The sequence below is a fragment of the Toxotes jaculatrix genome, chromosome 1 (genome assembly GCF_017976425.1).
Source record: "Toxotes jaculatrix isolate fToxJac2 chromosome 1, fToxJac2.pri, whole genome shotgun sequence".
Classification (NCBI taxonomy): Eukaryota; Metazoa; Chordata; class Actinopteri; family Toxotidae; genus Toxotes; species Toxotes jaculatrix.
Window position 1 is genome coordinate 8,278,076 of NC_054394.1, and position 18,631 is coordinate 8,296,706.

The 18,631-nt window shown below is 44.6% G+C and overlaps 1 protein-coding gene across 3 annotated transcripts in view; it reads right to left on the reverse strand.

Moving 5' to 3' along the window:
• Positions 1–18,631, reverse strand: part of LOC121183479 (transcription initiation factor TFIID subunit 4-like) — a 92,169-nt gene that overhangs the window by 56,858 nt on the left and 16,680 nt on the right. For all 3 annotated transcript variants that reach the window (XM_041040583.1, XM_041040575.1, XM_041040592.1), the window contains exons 7-9: positions 15,642–15,708; positions 14,380–14,494; positions 7,981–8,150 (exon numbers count right to left, since the gene is read on the reverse strand). In XM_041040583.1, the coding sequence (XP_040896517.1) occupies positions 7,981–8,150; positions 14,380–14,494; positions 15,642–15,708 (352 nt within the window). The remainder of the gene's footprint in view (positions 1–7,980; positions 8,151–14,379; positions 14,495–15,641; positions 15,709–18,631) is intronic.

Below are 18,631 nucleotides of genomic sequence, written 5' to 3' on the forward strand. Positions count from 1 at the left end.
TTCACAATCCGCACTTCCACCTTGCGGACTTTCTTATCACTGTTTGGCAAAACCTTGACGATCATCAGTCATTCCTCTGGGTCTGTGCATCCTTCAGTAAGACAACATCTCCTTCTTTGACATTTGGTCTGTCCTTTGTCCACTTCCTTCGGCTCTGAAGAGTGGCTAAATACTCTCCTTTCCATCTCTTCCAAAATGTGTCAGCAAGACACTGAACCTGCTTCCACTGCTTTGCGTACAACTGAGCAGCTCCAAAGCATCCAGAAGGTGCAGAGACTGCACTCATCTTCTGAGTAAGCAATGTTGCTGGGGTGAGTATTGCTGGATTATCAGCATCAGTGGACATCGCTTGCAAGGGGTCTTGCATTCATGATTGCCATCACCTCTGCCATGAAAGTACTCAGGACTTCATGTGTTAGTCGCGTTGGTGCTGTCTGAGGCAGCATAGCTTCCAGAATCCATCTAGCAACGCCAATGAGCCGTTCCCAGGAGCCACTCATGTGGGAAGCGTGAGGTGGATTAAACACCCAGGAACATCCTTTCTCCTGGAGGTACTTCCTGACTGTTGTGCTGTCTGTGTTTATTCCCAACTCCTTACAAGCCCCAACAAAATTAGTTCCTCTGTCTGACCGCAGAAGTTTTGCTGGGCCACGAATGGAGAAAAACCTACTCAGAGCATTAATAAAACTGTCAGTTGACATAGTTTCAATCAGTTCAATATGTACTGCTCTCATGACGAACCATGGCCCAAAGACGTCAAGACCAACAGTGGTGAATGGAGGCTCAGGAGTGAGTCTGCAGGCAGGTCTGCCATTTTCTGTTCTTTCAGTCTACCTCGTAGTTTGCGACAGGTAGCACACTTGTGAATAACAGAAGAAACCAGACGCTTGCTCCCAATTATCCAATATCCTGCTGCTCGGATAGCTCCCTCTGTAATATGTTGTCCTTGGTGGGCTACTTGCTCATGGAAGTATCTCACAAGTAGTGTGGCAATGTGGTGAGTTCTTGGAATAATCAGTGGGTGCTTTTCTTCTTCTGAGAGGTCAGCAGAGGAAAGACGACCTCCAACCCGGAGCAGTCCATCTTTATCCACAACTGGATTGAGTTTTTTACGCACGTTTTGCTTCCAGCATGTCTGTTTAGCATCTTCCAGGCATTTAACGTCCTCCTTAAAGGCTTTGTGCTGGACAGAATGAACAATCACAACTTTAGCCTGTAAAAGCTCCTTCAGGCTGGGTGTGTCTTTCCATCCTTTCTTTTCTCCATTGCTTGCTTTTCCTTTGCAGGATGCTGCAACATGAATGAGTCTGGCTATGGTTTCACATAGTGTTCTCCAGCTTGAGCATCTCTCGAAGCGCTGCGAGCCCAGTTGAGGCTGAGTTGCTTTAGTTGCCAGACTAGTAACTTCACGTCAAATCTCATTGTCCATTTCAGGCTCAACAAGGCTGAAGAGACTGGATTCAGGCATCTCTGCTGCTTTGTCACAATGCAGGAAGTCTGGACCTGACAACCAGTTGCTGTTTTGGAGCTGTACTGCTAGTACAGACCTGGTTGCATGGTCAGCTAGGTTCAGTTCTGTTGGCACATAATACCACTGGTTGGGTTGTGTGGATCCCCTGATCCGAGTAACTCTGTTGGAGACATACACAAAAAACCTCCTTGTGGAACTGTGAATGTAACCAAGCACAATCTTACTGTCTGTGTAAAACTTACTTCACAACATGCACCTCAATGTTCATTTCATCTCTGATCAGCTCATACAGTTCAACAGCTAACAAAGCTCCAGACGTGGGATGGTGTGGGCAGGACGAGGGGCCAACTTGGACTTGCCCATCACAAATCCCACATGACACCGTCCCTCAGTGTCAATAGCTCTCAAGTAGGCCACAGCTCCAATAGCTACCACAGAAGCGTCAGAGAAGATGCACAGTTCCCTTTTCTGTGTTGAAGAGAGTGATACTGGAATGTAGCACCTCTGTATGTGTAGGTTTTCAAGTGCCTTCAAGGAGTCTTTCCATAATTTCCACTCTGCTTCCTTTCTTGAGGAAAGAGGAGTATCCCACTCGCTCTGCTCAGATGACAGTTCTCGGACTAATGCTTTCCCTTGCATTATTACAGGAGCTACAAAGCCCAAGGGGTCATACAAACTATTAACTGTTGACAACACACCTCTCCGAGTGAATGGTTTCTCTTCGCTGGACACCCGATAAGTGAAGCTGTCAGTTTCTAGGTTCAAGGAGAGCCCCAGGCTTCTCTGAAGAGGGAGGGGATCCACACCAAGGTCCAGGTCTTTCAATTCTTTGGCCCGGTCCTCTACTGGGAAGGCTTCCATTACCTGGTTACAGTTTGATGCTACTTTGTGCAACCATAGGTTGGATTCTGCCAGCATCTCTCTGGTTCGTGCAAGAAGATCTATTGCCTCCTCAGGTGTAGCAACAGAGGTAAGACCATCGTCAACATAGAACTGTCTTTCAACGAACTGTCTTGCGTCAGAACCATGTTCTTCTTCGCCCTTCTGAGCTGCTCGTCTCATGCAGTAGACGGCTACCGCAGGTGAAGGACTGTTTCCAAATACATGTACTTTCATCCTGTATTCTGCCACACCCTTGTTGATGTCGTTGTCCTCATACCAGAGGTAGCGGAGAAAATCCCTGTGATCTTCTCAGACAACGAAGCAATAAAACATCTGTTCCACATCTGCTGTGAGGGCTATAGGTTCTTTACGGAACCTCAGAAGGACTCCCAACAAAGTGTTGTTTAAGTCTGGTCCACTGAGGAGTACATCATTGAGAGATGTTCCATCATGTTCAGCACTTGAGTCAAACACGACTCGTATCTGGTCTGGCTTCTGCGGGTGGTGCACACCAAATGTTGGCAGGTACCAGTGTTCTTTACCTTTATCCAAAGGTGGGGCGAGCTCCGCTTGGTCATTGTCCAGCATCTTTTGCATGAACTTGATGTAGTGAGCTTTCATCTCTGGCTTTTTCTCCAACATCCTCCATAGCGAGCAGAGACGTTTGAAAGCTTGTTCCCTGTTGCTTGGAAGCCTTCGGCGTGGAGAACGAAATGGCAAAGGAGCCACCCAGCTGTTTCCTTCGTTTTGGTGGACCTCTGAATCCATGATGGCTAGGAAAACTTTGTCATCGATGGATAATGCTGACTTATTGTCATCCTCAGACTTACACTGAACTCCCTAGGCCATGTACATTGACAGTGAGACCTGCATTCTCCTTACGTGCAGGGAAGGTTGGGCTGTGGTGTTGTGTCTTGTCACCGTAGTCTTCCTTCAGGTGGACACTGTTTGGACATGGTTTGATAAAGGATGTACGACCATTGTGAAGTGTGTTTGTTTTGTAGACGTTGATCTCTGATGGTTTGTGTGCTGTTCCCAAGCACACTTCTCCCACGATGACCCAGCCTAGGTCTAGCCGTTGAGCGTATGGTGTGTTGTGGGGCCCATTGATTTGCTCACGTACTTTGTGCACCTGAAGAATGTCTCTTCCTAAGAGCAGGAGAATATGAGCATCTTGGTCTACAGGTTGAATCTTGGTAGCAACTGGGAGCAGATGAGGGTGATGACGTGCAACCTCTGGAGAGGGTATTTCTGACCTCTCATCCGGCACCATGTCACACTCTATTAAGGGCGGTAGAGGAAGCCAGAGTTTCCTATCCATGGATTCAATGATGAAATTGACAGCTCTTCTACCTGCTGCCTCTGATTTTCCAGAGCAGGTTTTCAGAATGTATGGGGTGGGGCTACCTTTAACTTTAAAAAGGGTGAGGAACTCTGTTTTGGCAAGAGACTTGTTACTTTGTCCATCTAGCACTGCATACATTTTAACTGCCCTCTCTTCTTCTCCTGCAGGATACACTTTAACTAGGCAGATTTTGGAGCATGAGTGTGAACGGTCATCGCGTCCACATACCTCTGTACACTTTGATGTGACTGATGATGAGTTTCCATTTTGCTCCCCGCTGTCATCTTCAACAGCTGCAGCACTCTGTGTGGTTGCAGGAAGAGGATCTGGATGTAGTGCCGTAATGTGTTTATCACTGTTGCACTCAACACACTCGACAGCCACCTTACAGTCTTTTGCCATGTGTTGAACTGACCCACAACATCTATAGCAGATGTGGTTTTCTCTGAGATAAGCTTTGCGTTCTTCTAAAGGTTTGACCCTGAAAAGTTTACATTTTCTCAATGGATGTGGCTTCTTATGTATGGGACACTGACGATCTGGTTCTTCCAATTTCTTTGGCACACGACTGGTTTGCATTCCTGATGACTCTGAAGCTTTACGACTGAACTGTGCAAGCTTTTCTGACCTGGAAGGAACATGACTGTTGGTAGCAGACATGGTGAAGCTTGCATCATTTTTTATCCTTGCCTGTTTTTGGACAAACTTGGAGAAGACGAAGAGGGGAGGAAAAGCCACTTCATGATCCTCCTTATATTAGCTTCCAACGCTTGCCCATTTCTCTTGCAGGTTAAAGGGAAGTTTTTCCACTATTTGTTTTACTCCACGAGCTGTGTCCAAATATGCAAGCCCTGGAAGAGACCCGTCCTCCTTAGCACATTCCAACTCGAGAAGAATGTCACTTAGCTCTCGTAGCTTAACATTATCTTTATTAGTCAGCCTTGGAAAATGTTCAATCTTTTGGAGCAGTGTGTCTTCAATGACTTCAGGTGTCCCATAGCACTCTTCAAGGCGCTGCCATACCATGCTGACACCTGCTGTAGGATTGAGGATGTGCACAGCACGAATTCTCTTTGCCTGTTCTGAGAATTCAACTCCAAGCCACTTTGTCAAAAGATCCAGCTCTTCTCTGGCTGAGAGATTCAAGTCCTTAGTGGCACTCAGAAAAGAGGTTTTCCAGGCCCAGTAATTTTCAGGTTTGTCATCAAATTGCAGGAGGCCAGCACTCACCATTTCTCTCCGCATGAGATATTTTGCAAAGTCTTCCTTTGTATCTTTAGGCTCTGGCAAAGATGTCTTTTCAAGAATGATTGTGTGTTTTGGAGAACTGTGGAGGTATTATTTAAACACCTGATTGCTGTTTGCTCCTCTTTTGTGTCTTTGTACACTGGCTGTGTGTTGTTTTGAATACCATGAAGCACTGGCGGTTTGACATCAGGTATTCTCAGTTCATCTATTTTTCCTGAATATGGCTCTGCTGTAAAGAGCAACTCTGGCTGTTGTTGGATGTAGTCATGAGTGCGCTGAAACGTACTGATGGGCTCCTCAGCAACAGGAGGATCAGGCTTGAGCTCACCACTTTCAATTTCTGCTTCCATATAGGCCGTAGCTTCAGCTTCAGCTGCAGCAGAAGATGGAGACTAGCGTCAAAGTCAGCCTGTTGTTTCAGCAGTTCTGCTCTCTGCTTCATCATGTCCGCCTCTCTTTCAGCATAAGCTAGTTGAGCCCTGGCAGCTTTTGCTTTAGCATATGCTTTAACAGCTGAAGAGGTTGTTGATGATGATCTCTGGGAGAGTCTAGTGGAGGCTTTAGATGACTGTGACGTTGGAAGAGGTGTCTGCCTTGTGGTTGCGTTAGCTGTAGCAACTTCTTGCTCTCCACAAGCTTCATTTTGCTGCATAGTCTTTAAGATAGCCCTTTCCTGAGCGTAGACTCATGTTGGTTAATGTTGTTTTATGATGCTTGAGTCCGCTGCGTTTCAGTCTTTTTACTGCGCTGCCCTCACCAAGCGTAATCTTGTGAGGCTAGACAGCCAGCTAACATCAAACGACGACTGTGTGTTTCGCAAAGTAAAATGGAGCTAGCAAGCTAAACTAAACAACATGCAAGTTAGCCGCTAAATAAAATGCTACAACCATAACACGCTAAACGTACAGCTTAAAACTACACACAATAACACTTACAGACTGTAGCGGTCACAGGCCGAAGCGTGCGCAAACATCCACAAACTTTCAAACCGCGACACCCCGCTCCTGCCCCAACTGCTCCAGCGTAGCGTAGCTGAGCGGATCGCCCAAGATGCTAGCCACCACATTGTCAAGAGGAGCGCTCACTCTGATGCCATTTTCAAAACCCAAAAAAGGAACCCGAACACTCACTCCGACACAAATTACCTGAACTAAAGAAAAAATATATCTTTTACATTTTTACACTTGACACTTATGAACTTCAACATTATTTGTTAATCTAAAGACAGCACAGCAAGTGTAAGTTTATGTGATCAGCTCATGCGTGTGTATGCACATGACCTGTATGTGTGTGTGCGTATGTGTGAACTTGAAGCTACCAGTGGATTATCATTACTTTGAGGAGTTTTTCTAGAGAGCTCCAGCTGTGCCTGTGTTCTGTTTCCTGAAATGGGGGGGTGGAGTGCTGTTTTGCAACCTCACACCACCACCACCACCACCACCACCGCCCCCAACCTCCAACCTCAAGGACAAGCCTAAAGAATTATGAGAGGATGGAGACAGAGATTTCGGAGATGAGGGCAACACAAGTGTTTGTTTGGAGGGGATAGATAAGGGAGAAGAGAAGAGGAAACGAGACACGGAGAGACATAAAAACAAAAATATAGAAGAAGATTGAAAGAGGCAGTCAACATCTTCTCCTGGAATCAGAATTCAAAAAAGAAAGAAAGAAAAGAAGAAAGAAAAAGTGAACTACTATCTATCCTATGATTCAGTACCTGAGTGAAACGAAAAGGACACAGAGCCAACCTTAGAACCTAACTAACCTTTTGTGGGGTGAAACGAGGGCAGGAAAGGTCACAGTGAAGATGTAGTGGGGTGTTCAGCGGTAAATGAGAAGGCAGAGCAGAGTGGAACTTGGTGCTCGTACAGTTACAAGGAGCAGCCGAGCCTCTCTGATTGAGTGGAGCTGGCAGGCTAGGGGAGCCTCCCTCGGACTGCTGTCAGCTGGGAGCGTGGAGAGGCCAATCACTGACACAACAAAGCTGCATAAGTGCCACTTCCCCAGCAGGGGGCGCCCTAGCCTCCTGCCCTGTATCATGCTGCGTGCCCCCCCTGAGGAAAGATTTGTATTTTTAAACAAGCCCTCTGCCCCAAGGTGACGGGATAACAACCACGCCAAGAGTCCACGTAACGGAACATGACCTGCAGGTCTTCGTGCTACACTAAAGATACTTTAACTGAGATAAAACAAGATGAGGGCGTTAGACTCCCCGTCACGTGGAATTACGCTGTGTGTTTTTTGATCTGATGCACAGGAGCAAGATGCTAGGCACAGGTTTATTTTGAGTAATAACGCTCATTATACATTTTCACAGGTCTCACTGTGCAGCAAGAGCCTAAAGTATATTTCAAGCAATAAAATCGACTGCCGGTAGCAAAAAGAGGTAATGAAGACACTATCACATCTCGTGTGATACTGCAAAAAAATAAACCAAGATGTCTCCGCCTGTATCGATTAGCACATGCAATACCGTGTGCTATCAGTGTGTCAAGATCCACTAAAAAGAAATCTCGCTGCCAAGTCTCATTCCTCTAAACTCTGTTCCTTTAGTCCAGAGGACAATCTGACAGCCAGCCTTCAAAAGACAAACCCATAAAGTATTTATATGTGTGCCTGGGGTCCAGTGAGTTCAGACAGCCACTGAAGAATTCATTAAAGGAGGTGAAAGAATTGTTAAGTGTATCAAATTTAAACCGAGGCCAAACAAGAAAAGGCTCAGCCTGAACCACTGAAGGAGAGAAAATCAAAACTGTCTTTAGTGCTGACACTATAAACACAGAAACAACATGTTCCTAACGCAAAAGACAACAGATAGTGATTTCATCACTTCAACAGCCTGGATGTTCAGCTTTGGTTTGTATTTTTAGAGTGGGAGGGTGGGGGTAAATTGATATAACATTAAGATTCTTCCTGTTGCCGTAATAACCACTTTTTTCCTGAGAGGCCAGCATTCCCCCACTGCAGCTCAGAACATCTAAGAGTTCAATGTTGAAGAATTTCTGTGTTGCACTGCAACGCACAGATATCTTACCTGTTTCCAGAATTCGTCGGTGCAGTAGTCCCGGATGGAGAAAGGCCTCGTCTTTACATGAGCGGATCTGCGTTCCCACGAGCTCCGAGTTGGTGGCGAGTATTCTTGCGCTCTCCTCGTTCAGGTTCACCCCTGCCATGGACGCCACATCATTGATGTCATCGTCATCCCTGAGACATGAGGGATAGGACATTAGCAAAACACATACATACATACATACATACATACATACATTATAAAGCCTCTTACATAAGGCGCACAAATGTACAAAGATGTTTCACAAACCGCCAAAGAGAAATAATTATAATTATATTAATTTTATTATGGCACATTTGATTTCCATGGCCTGGTTAGGATTACAGACGTTTAAGTTTCACCACCAGTTCAGGGTGACCTACAGGTAAAGTTATTAAAGTTGGTAAAGGTCGCAGACTGATGAGGGCACCCAGATAAAGCAGACGAAAAGGGGCCAGCTCAGGAAATTGTCTTTAGAGCCTGTGTCCTTGTCATCGCATTAGTGACTCCTACTGGTTGGTCTGTCTCTGCTGTCTCCCTCTGTCTAAACCCTCCCTATTAGCAGAAACAAAGGCTGCAGGGGTAAAAGGTTGATGCAAAATATGAGAAAAAAGGCAAAAAAAAATACAAAAGACAAAAAGTGCAATTCTGTTCTTCATTTTTCTCAGTGGAAAGGGTTTATCTGTTACAGAATAGGAATTCAGTTAGGAAATGGAGTAAAAGAAATACTCAGACCCTTACTCCACATCAGTATTCATGTCCTAATATTTTCAACACATATTCCTTGAAAAAAATGTGTTGGATATCCTGTTTGTATTCATGAATATTTTCTTGGATGAAGCTATGCATTGGTTTTGTTATAGAGGGCTATGCTTTGGTCATAATGGCCCAGAATTCCCATTCCAGGCTCTATTTGTGTCAACACTCGGAGCGGCAGGGAGATGAAGAGCGTCTGAATGGAGTTTAGCTCCGTAAGGATGCTCCTGAGGATTGCCACCGAGCTGCGATGAATCTAGCTATACACTAATGTCAGCAAACTCTATTTACACACCGCTCTGCCACACTTAGCGATGTGTTTTCTTGATGTGCTGGTCATTTCTCACAGGCGTAATGTTGACTTCACATTGTTTACATATTAGCAGTGACATAGAGGAGGTAAACAGAGAGAAATAATGATCGGGTCAGTGCATTTGACAGTCAGCAAGGTCCACACATCCTTTAAAGGCAATAACTTTCTCTGTGAGTTGTCAGAAAGAAAAATTCCTCCACAATTATTGTACTTGGCAAGTAATGATTGTGATTCTGGCCTGAATTAGCAGAGCGGTGACGTGTTGTGCTTACAGGACTGGCCCAGAGCAAGCAGCCGATTTTTCTGACTGGCTCTGACGGAGGGAACAAAGAACCACAGAACACACACAGAGTGGCCTCTCGCCACTCACTGGCTCACCTCCACAGTCATTTACGTTCATGCCGCCGTTGCTGGTTGCGACAGAGCCTGTGAGTGTGTTGTGCTCTTGTGTATGCGTGTGTGCAGCGCAGGGCCCTGAGTTCTTTCAAGTGCCTGAGTGCGGGCACACACCGTCAGCCAACTCCACCCCGCCGAGGCCCTCCTCCTTGGTGTGGCCACAGAGAGCCGATATGAAACTTGACACCACGGCAGGAGGTTGACAAAGACGATTAGAGCACCTCCCTGAACCTCGCACACCTCTACCTTCTCTCTTCTTTTCATCCTCTCCTCTAGCACTCAGTCTAATTATGACTTCACAGAGAGAATCTACACAACAACACAAGCATGGATACATAGGATTATACCCCGTGCTGCACCTCAGGCTGTGCACCTTTCTTCATCACGTCCTCATGGATAACTTGACCTGTCCTGAAAAGAAACACGCCTGAGGCCGTGTTCACTCAGGTAAAAAAAAAAAAAAAAAAAATGCTGCTATTTCCACAGCTTAAAACTATCTACGTGGCTAATGTACATGAACAAAAGGTAAAAGGTGATTGATATCAGAAAGTCCCTCAAAACTAAAGCAAGCAATCACCACCAGCCAATCAGGTAGATAACCTTATCTTCTATGAAATACTGTATTGACACCAAGCTGTGTAAATAGGAGCAACGCCTTCAACAAATGCAACAGTTTTAACTGCTGTTGTGAAGCAATAGCACATGGTTTTGTCTTACTGAAGTATAGTATGAAATGTCTGAATTCCTTTAAAAATATGCTGATCTCCCCACGTTTGAGGAGATCAATGAAAATGTTTCACAGTATATTTCTATTCATAAAAAAAAAACACCCTAGATTGCTTAGATTGTCTGAATAAGAATAGAAAGGTCTATATTACATGAATTGCACACTATTTACTGTACATACATTTAAATGTTTCTCATTCTTTCACTCAAACATGACCTGGTTGGTCAGATTGTTCAAACAAAGCTAGCACAGCCATATAAAAAACATAAAAGTGAGTTATGTGGTTTTATTATGTGATTTCTAGTCAAACCAAGATATCAGCATGAAGGTTGCTGTATTAAACAACAGGATTAGCTTACATGAAACCAGAGTCTTCTTTTTTTTTTTTTTTTTTACATTGCACTGGCACATCTACAGCTGCAAAATAGCTCAATCCCTGAGACGAAAGGAAGTGTTGCTTCATTTTCATCAGTCACACTTTGCAGCACAAGTTTAAGTGGTGCTGATGAACTATAAACTACACTGAATCTGCTGGGTAACACGCTAAAAACATCTGCAGCAATGCAGAGCTGGGATATTAAAACAGTGGCTACAACGGCACGAGGCCCTAAAAAACATCAACCAGTATCCAAGAACGCTGGTAATATTACGAGTAATAACGTTTCTTTTTCTTAGAAGGTCTGCTTTCTTGGGCTATTTGGGATCGAGGGGGCTCAAATCAAATGAGAATGCCAAAGACAGGTCTGACATTAAAAGGAGGGAATGAGATATGAAATGCAAAATATTCCTGACTATACCTCTGCACTAATAAAGCAGAGATGTAATTAGGTTCCACAGAAGCAAAAGAGCAGCCTCTCAGTTATGGTTTGGGTTTTGGCTCGGGGACATGGAGCCGGCGGTCACATGAATACATATGCATGTCGTTTCCATATCAAGCTTGTGTTTCAGTGAGGGCACGCCATAGGTGGTGGGAGGACTGCACTCCGCGTGAAGAGATTGTGTGTTAGTGTGTGGATAGATGGAGGTGCATCCTGATCTCCAGCAGCACCTCCGCCCCACACTCCCCCACACCCCCCGCCCCCTCCAACACCACCATCACACCCACCCCCCATCCCTGTGGGTGAAGGTCTCTGTGCCTAAGCAGGGGGCCCTGATTGATCCCTGTGACTAACACTCAGGCCATGCAGGCTTGTTGTACCCTCACCGAGAGACATGGACCACTGAAGAAGTATTTTCCATAAAGCAGCCTGGGGTTCACTGGGCTGATGGGACATGTGTTCATGACCCAAACGGATGACATCACTAGTGGCAGTGATGGCACAAGAGGGGCCAATAAACCCAACAAATAGTGAAATACTGCTTAATGTTTAATAAGTTACTGTTATAAATTCAACAGACCCCCAAACATTCTATTCGGCTGTAATTATTCACAATATATTAAATAAAAACCTGGCTATGTGTAATGCAGCTGGTGTTCTGATAAAGGCCAAACTACCTTGGTTTGATGTGGCCATTAGCATCTTTATTGTGGCACAGCATCCAATCTGAACATAATCTAATCTTGTGGCTGCCATGTTTCCAAGTCTCTGCATCAACAATTTTTGGGAGGTCACTTTTAAGTCCTAATTGAGTCAAATTTATTTGTAAAGCCTTTTCTAGCAAAACAGACACATCACATAGCAATTTCCAGAGCAACAAAGGATGTAATCAAAGACAGAATCAACTCACTTTGCTGGTGAATGATGGAAAAGGGCTGTTGTGCTTTTACATCCACTGGCAAACAGAAACTTTTGTTCCTTATTTTGCATATATGTCTCTGTGTCTTTTCTATTTGAATATTCATGTGTTAATGTGCACAAATGTGTGTCCACCATGTAGGACAGGGCTGGATTTGAAGGGCTGAGGCTTGAGCTCGGAGGTTGGCAGAGGGCTGAGGGCCTCGGCTGACTCGCCTGTGATTACAGCGGATGTCGAGTGTTTACAGAGAAATGAGGAGTGGGGGTTGGGGGGGGGCACAGAGACAGCTGCTTTCACTCTGTACTGTAAACTACACACACACACACAAACACACACACGCACGCACATACTGACACAAGCACTTACACAGACGGCTATAGCTGTACTGGAAACCCCACAAGCCCTGCAGTGTGTATGAGTGTGTTTGGGCTACAGCTGGCCCGCTGGGACCAGTGGCTCAGAGTGACAGCCATACACACATCAGTCCCCAACTACAGCTGAACACGGTGCAGGCAGGGTGGGTGAGAGGCTGGTGGATGCTGACTGACCAGGCCGACTAGTGTTTGGGTTTTTTTCTTTCTTATTCATTTGAACATTTTGTGATATGTTCTCTCTTTATTTCTCAGACTTTGTTGCTATATAAGTACTTATCAACATTTTGTTGAAAAAACCCATATCTATAAATCTGGTCTGGCTTGACTAAGGCATGATAATAAGATGTTGTGAGTGCTGAAGATCAAATTCAGTAAAAACTCATGGGGAGCTTTTGACAACTTGTAAAGAAACTATAACTTCTATTTTTTTCAATTGTGATTTACAAGAAACACAGCAGCCACCTGTGTTCATAGGTCAAGTCATTATGTTCATGGTGCAGGTTTCAGGACATGGTGTGAAGACACAATGGCATCCAACAGAACGGCTTGTAACACTGGACCCTGTTCCAACATGTTTATATCCTCAGGAAAGAAAAACGACAGCAAACAATAAACTGCAAAAACTGAGAGGTTTCAGGCACCAGTAACCACCTGAGGTCCAGCTGAAACCTTAACAAGTAAAGAGTTTAATGTACACTGTAAAGAGTTTAATGTACACTGTTGCTGAGAGTAAAAATGATTGGAACTATTCATTTGTAATGCTGAAGATTATCTCAACTAAGGTCCATCTCTCATTAAACATTAAAATCAATATCAGGTTCAGCAACCTCTTATTTGACTTGAATTAAAAATGTAAGTCATGAAAGTTAGGTAGTTTGTCAAAACAGATTCCCAGCATGTAGAGACAAACACGTGGATGGAGGCCAGAATGGTGTTAAGCGACCAAGCACTGTGTAACCTGCATAACAGACCAGGTAAATGATCACTTGACCTGGATAAAAGGAAAATATGCAACAAAATGTCAGTGACATGCCTCTTCCGTGACAGTGATGCTGTGTGTTATCGGGCTCATATTGAAACCAGTGCGTTTGTGTGTGGAGGGGCCGCTGTGATCACCGCAGGGGGAAAAAGGTCGTCAGTAACAAGCGAGCCTGACAGCTTAATTACCAACGCAGCTAAAGATTTATTGGTTTATCAATCAGAGCCCCAGGCGCTGCCTTTCCCCTCAGGAGACGGGAGCCATTACCATGAACCCGTTGGCCCATGTGACCCAGACTCTTCTTGCCCCAGCCTGGTCACACAGGGGCAATCCTAAACCCCTGCTCCTGTCAATACATATACACACACATATTTGATGCACACACATAAACACACACAAATTATCTTAGACTCTTAGGACATACACATTATGTTCATGTGCACCCAAGCAGGGACACGAACACAAACACAGAGGAATAGAGGCATACATGCAAACACACATACATGCACACTAACATGTACATGCTGCACACGCACAGAAAAACACAAATACACAAAGACTCACACAAAACATGGACCACAAAGGCCAGCATGTGGGCGATGAACCTTTTATGTTTTGAGACAAAAGCCCAGCCGAAGCAGAGACAAGACCAGAGAGAGAGAGACAGAGAGAGAGAGAGAGAGCAAAGCTGCGGGCTAAATACCGTATGTTTGACTTAACCAAAAGGTATTTTCAGAACCGCATCCAGAAATTCCAACCATCTGGACACAATTACCTGATTTCTAAATTAAGATTTAGCTCATTTCTAATCCTGTCGATGAGTTGTGACACTGACACAAGGAGGGCGATCGTGAGGGTGATCTATTGGCTGGCAGTGTGTTGCTATGTGGTGGGCGCGGAGAGAAAGGACCACCGATCAACCAGCCGGGCAGGCAGGCAGCCAGGTGGCCAGGCAGGCAACTGGGATAAACACTCACAGCCTTAGCTGAGAGTGTAGCCTGTAGTCATGCAGAGGCATCTTAGTGAAATGCTGCCCCCATGTGATGGCTGCTCGGAACAACAGGTGATCTACAGCCTGGTCTCCTGGTGAGAGGAGCTGTACCTGAAAGAGCCTCCTCCAGGGTCGTTGAGCTTGTTTTTCTGATTCCCAGAGATCTGAACAGCCAAGCCCACGGGACTTTTCCCTGCTTGGATGAAGGCTCCCTTCCCCATTGTGCCTGTTAAGGAAAGAGAAAGAACAAAAAAAAAAAAAAACACTAAACAAAACAGGAAAGGAGTAATGTTATCATTGAAGTGTCCCTTTCTATCAGTGTCAAATATCCTCCTGTCTAACGACTACCTTCAACTGTCTCTGTCTTCCTCGCAGGGGTAGATGGGAGAGGGGGGGAGTGGGAGAGCGGTACTGTCGCTCTCCCCAGGTTGGTGCGGAGAGCGTCGCTCTGTCAATATCACTGCGCTTCACCGGCTCTCCTTACACTCCTAAACCGCATCCTGCTCCGAGACACGTTTTCCAGAGAGGCACAAGGACTGCCAGAGTGAATTTAAACTTGATTTTAACAGGCATGTTCCTAGCCGAGAGGCACAGAAAAGTATTTTTAGAACTATCCCCGCATTCCAATTTATGGGCATAAAACAACCTACAGATCCTTCACTGCAGGCAATCTTGGGGATGGGGGCAGATCAAATTTGTATGCACCTCCGATCATACACACACACACACACACACAGACGCACACAAGCAAAAACAGGTACACACATACACATATTACACACATACACCACCTGAGAGCACACAGCTCTCTTAGGGGAACGTTACGCCCGGTTGGTGTTGGGGCGATATTTGTGGGCTTCTGTGGGAAGAGTGTTTGTGAATCAGTGTGAGTAAGCAGCAGCGCAAATGTTTGAGAAGGCTTTATAACCAGACAGGAAAAAACACCTGTTCTCTCTGTGGCTCCTGCCTGTTTACACATCTTACAGCCTACGAAGAGGACATTTAGAGTTGCGCTAATGGTTATCTTCTGTTTAACCTTTTTTTTGCTGGCTCTTTATTTAACCAGAAGGTCAGGCTGAGTTTGAAAATTTTGAAATATCTGTCTGAGAATGCAGCCTCACTGAAAGATGTAAAAACTGCGGGCCAGAAACAGAAGAAAAGTGTGAGTCAGAGGACTGAAACTCAAATTTACACAAGTCTTTGTTTGGTCTTTTGTCTTTAGCTGAACTGTTACTTCAGTCTTGCACAATGTTAAAATATCTTTCTGTGAGAGAGACACGAACGCCTGAAACAAAAATGGCAAATAGTGTAGGTGTGATTGAATTCAGGAGATTCAATCAAAAGGGGCTGGAAAAGGCCTGCAGATGTCCTACCTTGCGCTCTGACAGACTGTGTGATCACCACAGGCATCCGCACCTGGCCACCGACAGTCTTGATACCCTGAGGAAGCACAAACAAAATAAACAGAGATTATGTACTTTACAGAAGCATTTCAAAGAATGAAACCATTTGAAAGTGAGAGGATAGATTAAAAAGTATGAAATTGCATGCCTGCTAAACCACTGCTCCATTTTTGCGCCATCCCCAAGAGAAACTGCTCGAGAAAAAAAACAAAACAACAACAACAACTTTTGCTCCCCTCTCAGTCGTAGTTAGTTTGCAAGAAATGATCCGGAGACAAGCTGGCCGAGAGCCACTCGAGTCTTACAGTGTACCGATTTCTGTTCTACTGTAACACATTACACACAGGACACACAGAAGGACAGACGCAGAAAAAATACAGGGATGATGAATTCTACAATGGCCATCTCCACACACTGTACTGAGAATGTGGGGATCAATTTAAATACATGAGGAGGATGGATTTCTGTCACTGTATGTGACCTACATTTGCGTGCATTCCCAGATAAGACAAAGGCAATAAGAAGTCAAGACTCCAGTGAAAAAGTAGTTTAGATGAACAAGAAGTAGTAGTAGTAGAAGAAGAAGGAGCAGAGGGGGGTGAAGGGGCTGCGCTGGGCTATTAGAGTCACTTCCTTCCTTGGTAGCCGCCACAGGCCCAGCCTCAGGCTCAGCCATCCATTCCTACCAGTTTGCTTCTTGCTGCATATTTTTCAGCCTTGTTTTCCATTCCCTGACACATGCTATATTACTGTTCAAGCTACTGAAAAAAGACAGAGGCCATTTTTCCCAGAGATCCACTGCAGGGGCCTGCGAGAATGGGAGGGAAAGGGAAGAAAAAAAAAAAAACATTCAGCACAGGCAGAGATAGGTGGCACCTCTGGCCAGTCGACACAATTAAGGGGGGCGGGGGAGAAACTCAGGTAGAAAGTTTGAGAATCAGAGGGTAAATGGGAAGACACTAACACTGAACCCACTGCTTGAAAGTCATTTCAAAAAATACTTTTTCCTGCCTCCAAAAGTCAATTAGAAGAGGGAAATCCAATGTAAGATGTTATCTTAATTACTGTAAACACACAATTAATGTTTTGAATGATTGCAAACATTTGTCGTAAACTTGTGAGATTGTTAGAGCTGGCATTGCTCAAAAAAGGGACACTGCTTCTTTCATGAAACTCTGAAAGCATTTGGTCTAAGAACAGTGTGTTCATTCTGTGTAAAGCAATATTCATTTGTGCTGTAAAGTGATCGCACAAATTTCCCACAAAAGCCAATCCAGGAAAACATAATTAGAGTGGAGGCTGCTGCCAGTCGTCCCTTCAATGACCCTGTTTGCTGAAAGTAATCGTACTAATATTTATAATGTACTCTATGTATGTGTGTCATGACCAAACCTATTTGACTTATATAACTGGTAACACTAAAAACATGTTAACACACATGCCGTGTACACACTGCAGCTAATCTATGACCAATAATCAGTGGCTGCACAGATGTATTTTGACCTATGAGGCTGCATCTATTTATATTCTGCCTTGTTATGCTGGGTGATAAACAGGGTTGAATATATAACTGTTACCTCTTAATATACATATAACTCCACATGTAATGAAGATATATAATTGTACATTAGCACACATTGTTGCACTGAAGAACACACTGCTGTGTAGTGCTGTGGCCCAGTTACTACTCTCCATTCTTTCACTGTTTAATCAAGTCCATTCACCTCATACATCATTTACCCTGAGGAAGTTTAAGGTCCAGCATGTTTCATTATAGTTAGTGGTATCATTTTTTTCAAAATAAAAATTTACATGTGAAGTTGACAGCTTTATTAGATTTTCTACCTTACATGTGTTTAAAAACATAGTCTTATCATAGATCTGCAATTAAAACAAACTGTATCGTGCTATTGTCATTTACATTTGAAATATAACATTTTAAAAATCACAGTGCAGAATCATATACCTTTGTGAGGTACGTGTAATTACAAAAGAAATCTTAAATGATATAACTCCACATCTATCTACTCCCATACCACTCCAAGAAATGTTTCCCATACTACTGTGGTAAGAACAGATTTTTAGCCTAATTCAACTTGCTGTCTGGTTTCAGACTGTTGATGTGCCAGTGGCGATCATTTACTAATGTTTTGTGTGATAGCTTATGTTGGTGTTGTATTCATGTGTGTGTATGTGAGAAAGAGAAAGAGAGAGAGAGAGAGAGAGAGAGAGATGGAGAGAGAGACCAGAGGCATGTTCTGGACATAGACTGCGGCCGCCACATTGCTTTAAAATTGACCCGGGGCTGACCTAGTTACCTCGCCTCACCCTTCAACGGTTAACGGATAGAATGGGGGGAAGGGGGGTGGATGTGAGAGCAACGCGGGGGTAGTAGATACAGTGAGAGAAACTGCTGAAAAGGGATGGGGAGAGAGCGGGGGGAGGGAGTGAGGGAGAGAAAAAGCTATGAAGGAAAGCAGAGAGGGAAAAAAGAGAGGGAAAGAAGGAAGGAGGGAAAGTGAAAGAATGAGAGAAAGACTGAGAGAGAAAATGTAAAAGAAAAACAGAGGACCCTCTGGCTCACCCACCCCTCTGCCCGGACCAGACCGATCTTAATCTGACCTCGCTTGACCCATCCACAGACGCCTGTGCACTGTGTGATGCCAGGAGTTTCGGCGTGCATGCGCGCACTCACACATGTGGCACTGCTGTGAGTTGAGTGAGACAGTGGTGTCCAACACTGGACCCTACAGGGTCTTACTTCAGCTGTATCCTCACCCTGTCACTAGCCAACCTATAGGTGGTACTAGGCATCAGAGTCACTACACAGCAATGCATATCAAGGATATGTAGGACAGATGACGTGGCATTAAATGCCGCAGGATGGAGAGTGTGTTTTTAAATCCCAGTCTCAGAAAGCCCCCAAAAGAAAGTTTACTTAAATGTGTAACATGTAAAAT